This window comes from Aplidium turbinatum, chromosome 2 (genome assembly GCF_918807975.1).
Source record: "Aplidium turbinatum chromosome 2, kaAplTurb1.1, whole genome shotgun sequence".
Classification (NCBI taxonomy): domain Eukaryota; kingdom Metazoa; phylum Chordata; class Ascidiacea; order Aplousobranchia; family Polyclinidae; genus Aplidium; species Aplidium turbinatum.
This window is the reverse complement of record NC_137473.1, coordinates 55,432,787-55,451,129: the sequence shown is the minus strand read 5'-3', so window position 1 is coordinate 55,451,129 and position 18,343 is coordinate 55,432,787. Positions and strand designations below refer to the sequence as shown.

The window sequence follows — 18,343 nt, the reverse complement described above, 5'->3', positions numbered from 1 at the left end:
AGCTTAGTTTGCACCAGTAGAACGCATCATGTTATTCTACTAGAAACATTATTTAATTTCGCCCCGATAGCTCAGGCGTGACTTCGTGAACGAAGAAGCTTCAAGAGCAATCGACGTTGGTTCGACTTTCGTATTGTGCGCTTGAGCAATTTATTCTCAGGACTGCTCTCCATTCATCGGCACCTAATGAATGGAATAACTTTCCCGCAACAAGACTCCAACAATCGAAAAACTTCACTCTCTCAATCTCGGTAACCGACCATGCGTCAAAAGCCTCTACAAGTATGCGAAACTACCAGGAATAATCAATCAAGGCTTTGTCAGGTTATTTGTCCGAGGATAAAAATTCAAAACTAAAACCAACTAAACCTTGTCATTCCCATTCTCGTCCTTTATAGTTTTCAGGGTTGAAACAGAGTTTCCATATTGAATTTTGTAGCTTGTTATCCGATCACCACGAGATATAGACCTTCCTTGAGTAACAACACCAGAAACACGAGTTGGCTCCAACAAATCAATTTGTATCCACTCGCCAGGTGTTTCTGCAAACATAATCAGTTGATTATTTCGATCCTGTTGTTATTTTTCGTTGTCTAGTCTACTCTGTCAGATTGACTTCACTGAGGGCTTATTAGTATAGGACCAGAACCAGAACAAACAAACCAGTTGTTGCCAAGGACAGGGCCTCTAAGAGAAATTTTCACTATGGGTACGAAGAGTCATTCCGGGCCCCCTTTGTCTTGGGCAAAACGCGTGATGTTTGCTTAGGCGTATTGCACACCACACAACATTTTGCTGCAGAATTGGAGATCTGTGCGTAATAATAGTATCAGGTTACAATAAAACTTTTATTCAATGTTTTGTGTTGTGCATATCATGTGATCTGTCTTATGCCAATTTGTGCATCCTGCATTGAATTCGTGTGTCAGTTGTTGATAGTGCTGTTGAGAGGTGTCGTTTGTACAGCTTTAATGTAAAATTTTTAAATTCTTTTATTTATTTATTTTAGATGTAGGCCTAGCCTATATATATTTATAAATAATAGCCTAGGAATAATTATTCCTGATTAGGACAATATGTGGTGTCGAAAACGTTGGATTTAATAGTTTTTTCTTGTTTTTTTGTGTGTTTAATAAAAAATGTCAAATCAGTTTTTATTTTATATTTTTATCAACCACCAGCTTAAGCCGGGTATCGAACCAGGTTTGCATCATTAGAAAGCCAACGCCTTATTCGCTGCGCTATCTCACGCGAGTAGCGCCTCATCGAATCGAAATGTCAAAATTTCCTGAACGTAAAAACGGATTCTGCTCCAACATTCATAGCATCTTATCGGTCTGACAGCCTGAAATTATATTCCAGACCAGTGCTTTTCAACTTGTGGAATGTGTTCCAGCCAATTGTTCACCAAATCAAACGTCATATAAAAACCGTTATGGTCTACTTAACCTAGCTGGCATCTTACGTCATGGAAATTGCTAGAAAATGTCCAAATATTGCACCATCGGTCGTAAGACCTGATGAAATATTGCATCACTACCTTTGAACACCGGTTTGAATTGCGTGACAATGTCTTTCATTATTGCGTCACAGTTACTGTCTACGTGCATTTGAGATATTGCTATCTATTCTGGTCATTCGTGAAATGGTTGCTTGAGAGTTAGTCGCACATTTAACTGTTGGCTTAGTGCTTGCTAGCTGGACAAAAATTCCGTCTTTTATCTAAGTAGTTTGTATTGTAGTGACAGTTTTTAGAGGCGTACGGTGTTGCGTCCCATTTTCGATAGCCGTGGGCTAATTTTACAGGAATACACTTTTTGAAAAGACGTTTCAAAAGAGTGTTTGTTTTTTCGGTCATTACATACAGACGAACGGATCCGGGAACTTTATGTTACAATTTTCCCACGAAGAGATTATGGTTTACCGCTGTGACCAGAATGGTATACGCACTTTTCCTAATGCAAAATTCTCATGCGGATGAGGCGAATGGGAATTCTGCCTGATTTGTACCTCTCCTTACGTGCAATGATTTAAATAAGCTTCATAATGTATTGTTACCCTTGATCATGTGCCTTTCATGCCCGTGCTCAAGCGTACACCCCGAGAGCCACCCCCCCCCTGCTACTTGTTCTATAACTGCTAGCGGTTACTTTATGAGCAAAGTCGTGCACTAAATCCGGTTGGTATTGACATATTCGCTAGGCTAAATGAGCTCAACACCGCTTTACAAAGATGTGGACTGACAATTTTGATGACGCTCCACATCTTCACGTCCACACAAATTGAATAGACTCTGGGGAAACTTATTATCAAGGCAGTGAGCTCTCATTTCTACATTCTGCTTGACAGGTTTAAAAGGTTATCTTTCCATTCATCAGAACAAGAATAACAGCTGTGGACTTTGAACACTGTTGGCTATCCTCCGAGCCTTTCCGGTAATATTTAAAAAAAGGATTTTTGTCAACAAGCATTTTTTAACCTTGTAAAACACTGACATTGGGTCGGAGCTGTTAACAGACCTTCTTAAGATTCGGAGATCCAACCACTTAAAGTTCTTGTGCAAGATCAGAAAACAAGTCATTAATATTAGCCTGCCAGAATATTTGAATAAAAATTGCTAGTTTTTTTTATGTTGGCCTACATACGGCCTAACTTATTCTCACTGCGTTATTCAGTAAAGAAGACAATCGGTACCGTTTTTCAAGTCTTTGGTTTGACCCGACCTGGAATCGATCTTGGATCTACCAGCACCAGAGACGAAAATGATAACCATGCGGCCACTGAGCTGGTTAGGGGACATGTAACAAGGTTGCAAATTATTGATCAAACGACGCATGTACGAACGCGATCAATTCTAAGGTCTGTAGCGAAAACGTGGGAGGTTTCAAGCAAGTTTTGTTGAGAGATTGAACTCATTGAAGAGGAGTGAAGTAATAAAGGAGTATGACAAGAGCAAGGATTAATGTTTAGATCTTTGATCAAGCATAATAAGACAAATACAAAACTGATCTACAATAAACAAAATCAAATAAAATAAACAATAAAAAAAACGCAAAGGTATAAAACGGCAAGGCAAAATCACATGACGCTAAATTGCACAAGGCCAAAAACACACAAATGACACAAAATTACGTGAAGACATTTAGCAGATAGGAGGAACTTGCGCCGAACAACTGCAACTGCTTATTGAGGTGAGCATTACAAGATTTTATGGGCAAAGCCTCATGAGTTTTAATATCAAACTCGGTGAAGCATTTACGTACAATTCTAAAAGACTCCAGGGATGGTTTATTGTTTGAACAAGTTTGACAATCGAGTTATGATCTTTAATGGCACTTTTTCTATTGAGAGTAATTAAATCCAAGTGCTCTCTCACGCTTGTGGCTAAATGTTGCGTAGACATACCAATGTATGTACAGTTGGCGTCGTGCAAACAAGTGAACTTGTACACACATTTGAACACAAAATAGAGAGCGTCCTAGATTTAAGCTGAAAATAATAACCAAACTTTTAATATTTTATGCATTGAAATAATATCACTGTTGCACTTCAATTTAATGAAATTAGACATATTCTTGACAAAACGTTTGAACTATTTACCAATACAAGGGACAGTGAGAAAGTTTGTTAATTCGCGTTCTCGTCCAATGTGTTTTATGCCTTGCGCAATTAGCGTCATGTGATTTTGCCTCTCCTCTGCCTTGCCGTTTCATTCTCATGCGTTTACTTATTTTATTTATTGATGTTGTGTATGTACTGTAGATCAGTTTTGCAATTTCACTTTATGCAGAACATCAGTCAGTTATTTACTTGCAAAGGGCTAACATGAGTATGGCCGAAAACGTTTGTAATTTTTAGTTTATTTTCATGTTATTATATTGTATTAAATGCCGTGTGGTTGTCAGGGTTTATTTGTCTATGGTTCAAATAAACAACTGATGGTAATAGTAATGAATGGGTGATACATTGTAAGCAAACAATGCATCTTACGATGGTTGATAAAAGTTTTAAACAACAATCCTTGCTCTTGTCATACTCCTCTATTACGTCAAATTACGCCATTGTGCTTGTTGTCGGCTGCATAGCCGAGTGGTGAGAACCCTGAAACGGCAATCGAAAGGGCACCGGTTCGACACCACTCAGGAGCATGCGGCTGTGTTTTTGGCAAGACACCTAAAGGCATGTCTGAAGGTGGACACGAAGGTTGGCTTTCTTGCCTTCCCGTCCACTTAATCTAAATCTTCAACCACCGGGTGTAAGCCTGGATACGATAAAGATTGTGCTTGTTAGGTTTTATTTGTCTATGGTACAGAAAAATCATCTCCTTACCTAAATGTATTATAAAGTTGTTTATTTATATAGCAACATCATAACTTCTTACGAGCACGAGAAGATTGAGGAAACCAAATTCCTGCATCTCCACTAGATGGCGTGTTATCCAGTCGTCCATGCGCAGCAACGTAGCCGTTGCTCCACACAGAAGAAGCAGTTAACTGGGAATCCTCGATTCTTCCATCCTTCATTCCCACAGAGCAGTGAGCAACTGAAATCAATGAATAAAATCAACTAATATGATCACAAATGAATGCAAATTGTAGAAATATAACAAGTTTGATTCACAACCGCAGTGATAATTATCATGGCTGTATGTAAGTCAGTACGTAACCCTGCAAGCAATGAAACTGACACATACAAACTTAACACTAAAAGGTAAGTTCAGTATTATTCGTTATAATCTTTTCTAGCACTTGTTGCAACGCTCAACTGATGAATGCGAAAGTAAATATAAAAATATATATAAATTAAAAGAAACTCATTGAATCAACGAACGGAAAAGATAACAGATGCTTGAAGTTTAAACATGGAAAGTTGTTTGAAAAGTATTTGATACCAGATCCTGGTTGAACAAAGTTACGAAACCTCAAGACAGTTTGCAATAGTTTGTTATATAAGTTTGTTTCTAACAATAATTAACTACAAAAAGTGCTCAATGCCAAGCAAAAAAGCCAAGCAGATCAAATTACATCAAATATAGTTATTACTTTCTAAAATCTCTACAGCCTGTTTCACCCTAAAATGGGGAATCATCAGAAGGTCCTTATTCAAATAGAATCAAATAGAATAAAATAAACCAAAGTTTGTTGCTATGTTTATATTTTCACCAATGTTAGCCTACATTATGTGTTTCAATATTTTAGGTATTCTGCCCAACTATGTAGCAATTATGACGCAATTAAGAAGGTTTTGTTTGGCTTCGCGGCTTATTTGGTTTGCTAAAAAAAATTTATGGTACAAATTAACCTGAAAAATCAAGTTTAGTAGCAACGGTTATTTTCAGGTTATCGTCTTCACCATGTGTCTTCTATTTACAAGATTTGTCTAATTTTGAGTTCTTCTTTTTCTTCACTTGAACAGTATATTTCTTTCTTTAAACCTCTTCACACACTTTTCTTTTCAGAGCTCGCGTATCACTTTTCTTGGAACTCAATCAAAACCTTTTTTAAATTTACAATTCGTTACGCTTGTAGGTACTGCAGAATAGCTGCTATTGACACCCACAAACATAAAGGAATAGAAAAGAGGTCTTAACATGAGTAGAGCTATGTGTACAAGTAATAATAATTGTTCCAGCGGGTCAATTGCCCTCTCGATTATAATTGTGATGAATTTTGTAATTTGGCTGGCTGAATTAAGCAACGTTGAATTTGCGTTCTTTCATTGTTCTACGTGACGTGGCCCGCCTGATGACCAATACGTTTAATCTCTGATTGTCGCTTTTGCCGCGTGCCTGGAGCCGTGGTTTCTGGAGACTATTTGCCATTGTGTTGAGTTTCATTTTCATTATCGAAATAACCAGCTCAGTAGCGAGTGGTTTCGCCTTCGGCTCTGGTGCTGGTAGATCTGAGATCGATTCCAGGTCGGGTCAAACCGAAGACTTTAAAAACGGTACCGATTGTGTTCTGCATAGCGCAGTGAGAATGAGTCGGGTAATAATGTGATAACATCGTAAACCTGATATAAATTAAAAATGAGCCTTGTCGCTAAAAGACCTTAGCTGTTGTAGAATGTAGAGCGACAATAAATAAAACCATAACATTATTATTATAACATTATCGAAATAGCAAGCTAGAGAAATGCCAATGTGTACCACGGATTTAAGTTATCGTTGTTAAAGCCATTATAAGTTTATACAAAATCAGGTTTTTACTCCAACTCGCTAACTCAATAAATCAAAAAACAACAAGAAACAATTGCAAGTATGGTTGAAACAGACAGAGGAGGGATTGTAGGAAGGCAGTGAGCACCTACTCTTGTAACCAAAAATAAAAACCTGCTTACCTTTCGACAACTGAAGTAAAGAAGTTATAAAGTATCTAAATAACGAAAATTGACAGAATTAAAAGAACAAATACTAACTTAAAGACTAACAAATTTAAACTTCAATCAAGGAAGACTTCAGAAGGGGTGGTCAGCACTTCCCTGCAACGAAAGGACTTTAATATACTTTGATTGTGCTGTAAACTGGAACTCTACTGTAGCCTAATTGTGTATAATAATTTGTTTAAAATACTGTATTGTTTGTCAAGAGGCTTGCGTCACCATAACTCAGCGAGCGGTAAGTCCCTAATTAATGTTGGTTACGCTGTCCATTACGTTACGTGTGTCGCTAATATTACTGTGTGTAAGCTATAGTATACAGTAGTGTCATTTCTTAAATTTGATAAATGGAAGGTGACGGTGGCCATCCGTGTCTCGTACGTTTCCCGCTGGCAGTGGGACGGAGGGCGCTGCGTCTGGGAGTGGTGTAGCAAACTACCCGGGCGTTGGGCAGGTGTATCCTCAGGGGGTTCATGCGTCACCTCCGAGATAACAAGGCCAGTTGTCCGATTGTGATGTCATGCACTGTCGATACAGATTGCTGAAGTGCATAACCACAGTTAGGCTGAGCTGTTGTAACAAGATGTTCAGGTGATAGGCACATAAAACACAGAATTTGTTTAGGCAGCAAAGTTTAGCGATTCGTGTGCAGCAAGTTAAGGTAATCAAGCATAGTGGTCTTGGGACATTGATGGACTATTAAGCTATAATGGTACCTTGGTTTGGAATCTTTATCCTCGGACTGACCAAGCCTTTGATAAGTTATTACTGGTAGTTTTGAATAGCTACTTGTAGGCTAGACTCGTAGCCTACAGGCTTATTGGCAAAGTGAAGTTTTCCGATCGTTGAATTATTGTTGCTGGAGAATTATTTCATCAAAATGTTTCATTAGATTAGCAAGGAAATAGGATTTGACCAAGTAGTGTGTGTGTAGCCCAGCAGCAGACTGCTGAATATAGGCTAAGCCATCTTTACATTCCCGTTCATCTGCACTTTTTCAGCAGCATGTTACAGACACAAAAGTACGGAAAAAACGTTTGTGTAGCCTACCTATCACGGGTCATAATAATAAAATCGTTAGGCCTAGTAAGGTGGTTGCAAGCAGTAGGAAATCAAATTTTATAACTTTTGTATTATACTGTTAAACTTACGTTCATATTGGAAAGTTAGTTGCTAAATACTTAATCTGTTAATTTCTCCTTTACAGTTCATTTTTGATGATGGCGTATGAGCGATCTTTCCAGGCTAGATTGGAGGGCAGGAAATCTTCAGCCACTCAGCAGTCTCGTCGTCCAGGATTCTCAGACCATGCGCACCGTGTGGAAGCCGGTGGATTAGGCAGTGGTGGATGACATGGTCTGCAGTGTGTTCCGTGGCACCACACTCGCATTCTGGTGAAGGAGCCAGGCCCCACTTGTGCATGTCCGAACGAAAGCGGCCGACGCCAGTTCGCAGGCGGTTAAGCCTGACCCACGCAAGCCTTGCGAGGGACATCCCTGGTGGACGGGGATCGGCGTCATGTATGAAGTCACGGAGCGTGGAGGTGTGATTTTGCCACTCCGTGTTCCACATATGGCTCGTCCAGTGTGCCGCACTTAAACCAAGTTCTTCTGCGTTCTTAAGGAGTTGTTGTGCGGCAGGCACAAAGGGGCGTCTTGATTTCAACCGCTGCTTTATAGGTGGTGGTCTCTTGAGTGTTGCATGGAGGAGATGGTCGGGGTCCAAAGCGCGGCGAGCGAGAGAAATCGTGGCTCCTTTACGGCGTAGCTCAGCGGGTTGGATGATACACCATTGATATACCATAAGTGAAAGTTTATGTTTAAGATATGCCTAATTGATGTTGTGTGCCAAACTATCAAGGACACTATAAAAATGGACCAAAGGTTCGTGTATTCAAATTTCCCAAAAATGAAAAGCTACAAAAAAAAGTGGTTCAATGCTATTCGAAGAGAAAAAAGTTTGTTGTTACCAACAGCAGTAAGGTAGGTTTCTCCAATTTCGCTATTTACTATGGTAGGCATGCATAATACATACATACATACATTTTAATTGTCTTAAAGAATACGTAGCCTACCTTTGAACACTCTGTACAATTTACATGCCTTTATTTTTATAGGTTTGTGAATTGCACTTCCTAGAAAATGAACGGGAAAAGGTGGCAAAACCTTGAAAGGTTTAAAAGTGGATTCCATTAACACTTTGCTCCTCAAAGGGAGGCCAGATTTGGCCTCCCTCCTCATATTTCCTTTGATTGCTTGAAACACAGTAACGCCATGCACTTGGTTTTTCTTGACTTTTCCTAAAATTGCCAGGCGGATCTGATGATATTAAATTTGATGCTAAAAGTTGAGTAGTTTTCTTGTAAATTCAAGATTTTGGTGAATTTTTGCTATTTCTAGCTAACTTCCAGCAAAGCGTGAAATGGATTACATTGCGATGACAAGCCATAAGCTCATAATTGCTTCGTGCATCGATATGCACGAGCAGAGAGAAGCATCCTCTTGTTTTCCTTTGTTTGGTTTGACCTCAATAATACAAAACGCGTTATTTCTTATGCCACAAAAGAAAAGCCAGTGATCACAAAGCTGTTAATTAGAAACAATAATAGCAAACGTTTTTTTGCGTTATCAGCTCTACGAACAATAGCAATCCATGATCAAAATAGTAGGCTATGTAGGCCACAAACTATTCAAAAGAGTTGTTTCAAGCAGATAATATTCATTGACGAATAAAAAGCGTTACAATAAGAAATCTTCCCTTTGGTAAAGACACGAAAAACCTGGTTTCGAAATAAACGTTCTATGGAAATGCTCTCATTGGCAAAACTTGCAATTGAGGAAATGTATCACTGCAAATGCTTTTGGGAGAAGCCGGAGAAATAGCGTTTTCGCAAACAGTAATTGTGAGATACACTCAAAATTATGAGATAGGCTCCATTTAGGCTACACGTAGCAGCTAACTCGATGGCTACATGTCCCTTCCCTGCTTTATGTTGCCTACTTGTAGTTATGTCTTGCATTTTTGTTTCACAGTGCACTGTGTGTTGTTCCAAAGAGCGCAAAATAAAGATGATAATACCTTGTCTACATTACAAAATATTTTGTAGTGTAGACGAGGCATAAAGCTAGGCGTCACATAAGACAAACAACGAATCAGCTTTCTTGATCATTGATTCAACATCTGAATACGTTACGCCAATGTATAAGAGGCCGGCTATTGTGAAGACCCGCCATTTATAAACGATCCGATTATACCAAAAGTGAGACAAACTAGTGGATCAAAGAATGAATAAATAATGCTGAGAAAACTAAATCTAAGTGACGAACAATACCGATGTCTTCATTTATCTTGGAAAAATCCTGCCTAAACTTATCAACAAAAAATACAGTAAATAACGGCAAGGACCCGAAAGCAGAATTTGCTCGACTTTGGCATGAATTTAGTCAGACATCTAATAATTCCACACATACAATAACGGGCTCTCAACGGCTGTAAGATACATAATCAACCTGGTTCTGGGCGGTTTGTGTAACAGTTTAGGGGAAGACACTACTTGAAATGATGCACCACACAAAAGATTTTCAATGAAGACTGAGTCTAAAAACAAATGTGGATTGTGCTGCACAATGACTTCAAGTTTAGGACGGAAAAAGCACAAAAATATCACGATAAAAATAAAGACCTTGTGGGAAATTGTCGAGAATCATAACACGATGCAAATACCATAAACGCGTAGTTGGCATGCTGCTCTAAGCTGGCCGGTAACTACAAAGGTAGACAATACAGGCAGTTTATAATTCGATAACAGCGTAATAAACATTATAAATACATAGACCGACAATTTTGTTTTACAAACGTTTTACGTCTAATAGTAAATTTTCCCCAACAATTTTTGTGAAGCGCTTGCAAACCACGGTTTTGTAAAATAATTCATTATTATTATTTTTTACTTCTCGGATGTTGTAAAACGTCATCAGCAAAATCACTATAAAACATTTCATTACTTCAATGTAGTAGGCCTATGAATTTTTTATAGAATTGTAGCCACGTTGTTTCAACAAAGAAGCCATTTTTTGGAAATATAAAGTTATAGAAAATAATTTGCAATCATGCAAATGTTTGGAAAGAATCTAGGAAGTCTTCTCACAATCTGGCACAAAATGATTATGTTTATTGTACCTCTGCAAAATGTTTTACGACAAACTTTGAAGCTTCGTTATAATCATTTTTATCTTTGAAGTCAAAAGTTAATTTTTTTTTTGGCCAGAAACATATTCGCTGCCTTGCTGATGTTGTCGGCTTTATGCGTATTTTTTGTGCTTCAAACAATATAAGGACCCAGTCACTCAGCAATCCAGTCCTTTTACATTGATTCAACATTTGTAAACGTTAAATTTATGTAGATTTGCTGACTGTGGGTTATTTCACTTTTCTTTTGTTTACGCATGATCCTCAATTCGCTGTTGCATTGTTTCGACGCTGGCGGACTAAAAATGTATTTTCAAATTGATTGACAGAATCTTCAATAAAAAGTGAGCTTCGAACTTAGCTTTGTTGATGTAAATGCTCTATTTTTTGTGGATGTAATTTATGAGTCATGTTTATAAACAACCGTAAGCGAAATGACTTATGATGCAGCCTGCATGATATTTGTGATGCGACTTGACACAAATCCACAATTTCAAAAGCACCTAATTTGAACTTAGAAATTTCAGATAATTTCAACAACTTGTTCAATATTGTCTTCACTCTACTAAAAATATTCATACCACAAACTCAATTGTAGACCTAAAATACACAAACGATGTAAACAGCTATTCAAGCAGGCTAAGGTGTTACTTATGAGAAGTTTTGTTCCCTAAAACTAGAAGCTAGCCATGAGTTTTGGAAAGCATTAGTTTAGGACAAAAATGTAAAAGAACAAACGCAGTTTTTTTTTTCAAATTCGTGTAACAATATTACTCTGATTGTAACTATTTTAGAATCAATGAGTAACCTACAATAAGATTTGCTCGCAAGGCGTAAATCTTTATCAATGCAATGATTTGGCACACCGCACACACACTTCGTGCGGTTGATCGGGCTCTTTGTTATTCAGAACTTTGCATGAAATCGGATTAGCATGGTAATTAAGCAGCGGCAAGATAAATCAAAATTGTCGTTTTTGGGTACCTTTGCAAAAATTGAAATATCAAGTTTAACATATAAAATATTGAAATAAAAATTTTTCAATCTTATAGACAAATGATTTTTTTTCATACCAGTGCAACTTCTGTTGAAATAGCACCAGCGGATAACACGTAACAACTGATTGAATTTGATCCAAAAACGGCCCCCCCTTGAGCAGTTAACTTCCAAAAAAAGGTTGAAAAGCAAAGGGTTAATGCTGTGCACCAAATTTGTGATGTTTTTTTTGTATTACAAAATACTGCTTCAACATCCAAATGAGACAGCACTAATAATGCCTTGATTTTAAGCTTAATTTTATCACTACTGTTGCCGTTGAAGTGTTGAAAATTTATCTTATAATTTTGGAAAAAACAAAATGGAGTCGCATGTAAATGTTGAAAATCATTTTCATTTAAATTGGGGTCGTTTCAATGGTTGGAGACCACTGCCTTAGAGGCCAGATTTGGGCAATATAGCCAGTTAGCTGCGCCCAATATGATGTGTCATTGCGTCAAGCGTAGCCTATGAGTGTGAAAAAAAGCTTCGATTGCTTTTTGTTAGGTAAGACTGAATTAGGACAGAGTTCTCGCTAAATTGGGGTGAGTTTAGTGACAAATTTAAAGGTAGGGATGCAGCTTCAGTTACTGTTTGTCAAGACAAATTTTCTTCATTACAAACTTGCATGCCGGTTATAACGTATGTTGCTGGGTGCTGCTTTTACGCTGTTATTAAACGGTTGGGTTGCTCTGAACGCAAGCAGAGAGTATAGTTAGTCCTCACTGTGATGCAAGTCAAATCGAAAATTCATTAATAAAAGGCATTATCAGAGGAAGTTTATTGTACCCATGTTCCGATATTGTTTTGATGGCCTATGTTATAATTAATGTGTGAAACTGATCAGTTTGAAAAATCTTGTTGCCAAAAAAGTCATGCTATTGATTGTATTTTGACTGTTTTGGAAGACCACGATTTTATGAGAAGAAGTGTGAAAAAGGGCATGAAAAATATAAATTAGTAAAAATGGTTTTGTGGCCTTGCACCAATATTCTTTTAAACAATTATTGTTTAAAAGAAATAATACACTTATCAGTGATAAATTGGCCAAAAGAAGAACACTGCAAACTTTGAAGTAATTTATACTTTTTGTGACCAACTTAGGCTGTTTTGAAGTGCTTGTATATTTTTATTGCGCTATGAAATTTGTCTGAACTTTTACTACCTTTATTTCATGATGAAGGAATGTTTACATTGATTCAACATTGTCAAACGCTCAACCAATGTAAAACTGTCGTCTCATTGAACTTGTGTTGCTTTTGTATATTCGACTTTTATCAGCATTAATGAATAAATGTTGCTTTTGCTACTCTCGTCTCTCAGTGCATGCTTTGATTCTTATCTGGTCAAGTGGTCATGTTTGTTGTGTGTACGGTATAAAAATAAAACAAATTACATAAAAGTTTGTGTTTTCAAATAACAGGACATTGCATAAAAAAGCCTAAAAAGAAAAAGCCTAAAAGTGACTACCCCATTAGCATTAATGATCAGGTAGTAAATGATGCTACACAAAAATGCAATCACTTTAATGAATATTTTACTTCTGTGGCAGAAAAATTACTTGAAAAAATTCCCATTCGGCTGATCATTAGAAAAAGTCATGTACTCAAGATTATACTATTTCCTTGATCAGCGTAATTTCTTTTACACCCGGCAGTTTGGTTTTAGACATAACCACTCCACGAACCAGGCTACTACACTGCTAACCAACAAGATCTACAAAGCAATGGAAAATAAAGAAGCAACCCTTGGCATCTTTCTAGATTTATCAAAGGCTTTTGACACAGTAAATCATGAAATACTTCTGACAAAAGTTTATAACTATGGTATCAGAGGAACACCCCTCCAGTGGTTTCGAAGCTACTTAAATAATCGTTTTCAGACAGTAGAAATTTCTGGTAGTGTTTCTACTCCATTAGAGACAAAGTGTGGTGTGCCCCAAGGTTCTATTTTAGGCCCTCTATTATTCATAATTTACATTAACGACTTCCCAAATTGTTTAAATTGCACTGATTCTATCATTTTTGCGGATGACACAAATCTTCTAATGTCAGGTAAGAGTGTGGATAAATTGCATGAAGCGGCCAATACAGAAATGCAAGAAGTTGTCAAATGGCTTGTAGCAAATAAATTATCACTCAAATGTAAACAAAACAAAATACATGGTATTTGATACTAACAGTTTACGTGCAAATAAGTGTAAGCAAATCTTAAGTATAAATGATCAACGAATTGAGAGAGTACAAAATATCAGTTTCCTGGTCCTGACTTTGAATGAAAATCTTTCATGGAAACCACACATGCAACATTTGCTGCAAAAGCTTCGAAGAAATTTTGGCATAATTACCAAGATTAGACCCTGTCTTAATTTGTCAAATTTGATCTGCTTATACCATTCTTTAATTGAAAGTAACCTGAGGTATTGCATTACGACTTGGAAATATGGCAACGGACTTATACAAAGATTTCAAAAAATCTGTGACAAATTTCATCGTATTTTCCGTCCCAACAATGATAGTTATAGCAAGATCCCGACAACAATTGAGCAATTGTTCAAACTGGAAATTGGTGTTTTCGTGTTTAAATTTCACAACAATTTACTACCAGATTGCTTCACCAAACTTTTTAAATATGTCAAAGAGGTTCACAGCCTGTCAACAAGAAACCATGATAATGATTCTCTAAACCAGTGGTTCCCAACCTTTTTGACCTTGCGGCACCCTATCAAAGAGATAAATAGTTTGCGGCACCCTGGCAAAACTGGATCAATTTTATGAGGTTTCTGTATTTCAAATAGGCCTAATAGCGAGCGTAAATAAATGTATTTATTCAAAATTAGTCAGTGTGAAATTTGGGCTTGACTTCTTGCAGAAAGTTCCTTAATATCTGGGGGCACTATTCGATAAAGCCACCCGCATATCTTCCTCGACTATAAGCAGTCGTTCTCGTTTTTTAGTTTTTATGTTCGTTTATACGGAAAATCCACTCTCACATGGGTATAACGTGGAAAACTGCAGAAAAGGCACAATAGCTTTCTTTTCAACGCAAGAATATTCATTTGAAATTTTATCCAGAACTCGTCGAGAGGCATCTGCTTGTGCATAAGCTTAAAATTTCTATCGTAACGAATGTCAATTAATTCTTCTTTAAGATTCAAAACAATACGAGAGTCCAGTAAAAGTGGGTATCTCACCCATGCGTAATTTTCCGTGGACAAGCTGGGGAAATATTTTTAATTTTTTTCTTCCAATGGTTTTAGGCGCTGAGTTATTAATGAGACAACTTCTTCATTTCAGAGAAATGTGAAAGCATGTCAAAGTTTTCGTTCTCCACTTTTAAGGACCACATTTGCAGTTTTTCTCTCAGTGCTTTCATTTTATCGGTTGAAGTTAAGAGAGTTTCATTTTTTCCCTGCATTTTCACATTCACGCTATATAAATAGTCGAAGCTATCTACTAAATACGCTAATTTGGAGACCCATAATTGCAAAGCAATTCACAAAATTCTTTTTGCTCTTCAAGGCTGAAAAAAGAGAGCATTGCATCCTTCAACTCATATAGTCTAGTTGAGAAGGAGCGATTTTCCTGGCGTCAGCACTATCCGACTGCTCACTATAATAATAGAACAGCGAGCAATGTGTTTCGCTAACCATACCGGTGTAGCCTCCACCCTCCACACTAGCTATCAAGATTTTCCCAAAAACATGTGTTTTTCTGCAGTCGAGTGTAGCAAGAACTCAGCGATAGAGACGTGTTTCGCCCATGAGGTTGGGCTCATCAGTACCGCACTACTTGTTCTTGCTACACTCGACTGCCGAGAAACTCATATAGCCTATTCGTGACAATGCTTTTCCTCGCGACAACCATCTTACTTCGGACGGTATGTAACAGAAGATTAGGATAGTTTGCTCGCATTTTCTTACAAAGCTTGGCAAATAGACGTGATTTAAGTGGTCTACTTTGGATGTAGTTGACCATTTTGACAACTTTGTTTAACACTTTTTTAGGTCTGAACCTAATGTTTTTCCGACAAGAACTTCGCGATGAAGAAAACAGTGTGTTGTTATAATATCACTATTTTGCCTGTTTGCTAACGATACGAATCCTTCAATTGACCTTGACCCAACCATCGGTTTACAATGGTTCGCAAACAATCGTGCAATTTTATAATCGTGCTGAGTCACATAATCCAATAATCCATCACTGCAATTTGACTTTGTGCGCGTGAAACGCAAAATAAAATCATGAAACCTGGCAATAATGATGCCTTTCAAACGTTTTTTGGAAAGAAAAGCAACGAGTCAAAATCTCTTTCACGCTGTTTTTCCTGGGCGAGAAAACGAAGGCTTACCGCCAGCCCAGCCCAGCGGCTTCCCCGCTAGGCGACTCTCCAGAAAGGAGCCGGGAATAACTACGAGGCGCGAAACTTAATACGCACTGAAACTCGGTTAGAAATAAATAAATTCCGCACTTAACGAGTTAAAATAAAGAATGGGCCGCACTATTGCAATATTTCGCGGCACCCTTGAGCATTGCAATTGGCACCCCAGGGTGCCGCGGCACCCCGGTTGGGAACCACTGCTCTAAACATTCCATACTTTTCAAAAACGCTTACTCAACATTCAATAGAATTCACAGGTGCGAAAACATGGAACGAATTTTCTTCTTCAATCAGAAAAACTGATACTAAGTCACTTTTTATTCACAAACTAAAACAACATTTAAGCAAAACGGACACGCAATAGAAAGACAACGTAAAAAGGCTTTCTTACATTCTTGTGAAGATTTTAGTGGAAATCCGAAATTATTTACAAAAGATTAGGCTTACCTAACAATAATATCGATTGCTTGTGCTGTACTTTTATGTTTGTAAATATTAACAGCAAACGCAACACTCCATAATCAACACGACACGTCGCAAAAAGGGATGAGAGCTTCATCAACAACACCATCAGGACATCATCATCTACCAGCTCATCCATTCCATCACCCACCAGGACAAGAAACAATACCTTAAACTGGATATCAAACCTCAATCGTCTTAGGCTACTGTGTGATGTGCAGTCTAACCATAGAAAGAGCTCAACACCTGCTCTCCTGGGCCACATTGAAACGGGCTTTTGCCTGAGGATGGGTTTCTTTTATGTCCGGTTTTCTTTCTCCATCTTATTATTATTATGACTGCTCATCCACATCAATATTGGAACTGGCAAATTTAATCCACAATACTTTTCATTAGCTGTCATTCATTACTACATGTGTGCTTCTCTGTTTTTGTTTTATTTTTTGCTATTTGTTTTTTTGGGTTTTGTGGCCGTGCTAACTACTGATATACCTACTACATAATTTTTCATTCAGGCACGTTTTAAACCTTTCAAGGTTTTGCCACCTTTTCCCGTTCGTTAACGTGCTGGTAGGTTTATATCGATTTTTGTAGTTAGTATCTTTTTCGTCCCGGACGCGTTAATGACGAAAAATAAAATGATTGATTGATTGAACTCAGGGCTACTCAACTGGCGGACAGCGGTCCGAATCCGGATCTTCTGGGTGTTGATGATGGACCTTGAGCTTTTGAAAGAATAACATCATTGCCACATTTCAGGGCTTCTTTAAACAGATTTCTACTGGGAGGAAGCACTTTTTACTGTGATTATCCTAGTTGCTGGGAGGCTTCAAATCCCCAACGCTTTCTCAGAAATCCAAACCGAGTTACATTTTAGCTACCATAAGTGGTTTGGTACAGATAGTTTAACTTTGTTGCGACTTTTGTGGTTGCGTGTGAAATAACTTATCACCGGACCACTAAAAATATTCAACTTGTCAAACTGGATCTTTGTTAAGATTAGTTGAGTAACCCTGGCATAACTGGTTTCTAGTGGAGTTCAAAAAAACAAGATACCTGCCTGCTGGTTGCTGATAAACCGCAGTGTACCGTCACCTCCGAGATAACAAGACCAATTGCGCTATTGTGACGTAAATGTCTACGTCACAGCTAGTGGATACACTGCGGTTTATCAGCAACCAGCAGGTATCTTGTTTTTTGTACTCCACTAGAAACCAGTTATGCCAGGGTTACTCAACTAATCTTAACAAAGATCCAGTTTGACAAGTTGAATATTTTTAGTGGTCCGGTGATAAGTTATTTCACACGCAACCACAAAAGTTGCACCAAAGTTAAACTATCGGTACCAAACCACTTATGGTAGCCTAAAATGTAACTCGGTTTGGATTTCTGAGAAAGCGTTGGGGATTTGAAGCCTCCCAGCAACTAGGATAATCACAGTGAAAATTGCTTCCTCTCAGTAGAAATATGTTTAAAGAAGCCCTAAAACGTGGCAATGATGTTATTCTTTCAAAAGCTCAAGGTCCATCATCAACACCATAGGCGTAGCCGGGGGGGGGGGGGGGCGGAAGGGGCCATGCCCCCCCCCCCCCAATTTTCAAAGTTTGGATTCCGAAGTTGAACCATTTGTTGAAAATATAATATAATTTGTATAGATTTATATCGTTTTCCAAGATATCTGGCTATTAACACCTCCCAGGACTAGTTTTAGATACACAGAAAGACACCCATAAATTTTGCAAATCGTAAAACGCGCAAAGTTTACGCGATTTACGCTTCTTTTAACTAATCTGTGGAAGCAATTTCAGAATCGCTTACTCTGTTGGGTTACTTTGTTGGGTTTAACAGTATAATACAAAAGTTATAAAATGTGATTTCCTACTGCTTGCAACCACCTTAC

At 37.9% G+C, this 18,343-nt stretch overlaps 1 protein-coding gene across 2 annotated transcripts in view; it reads right to left on the bottom strand.

Moving 5' to 3' along the window:
* LOC145764529 (lactadherin-like) overlaps window positions 1-18,343 on the bottom strand; it is a 51,771-nt gene that overhangs the window by 21,575 nt on the left and 11,853 nt on the right. For both annotated transcript variants that reach the window (XM_082576147.1, XM_082576146.1), the window contains exons 3-4: window positions 4,382-4,543; window positions 370-542 (exon numbers count right to left, since the gene is read on the bottom strand). In XM_082576147.1, coding sequence (XP_082432273.1) covers window positions 370-542; window positions 4,382-4,543 — 335 coding nt within the window. The remainder of the gene's footprint in view (window positions 1-369; window positions 543-4,381; window positions 4,544-18,343) is intronic.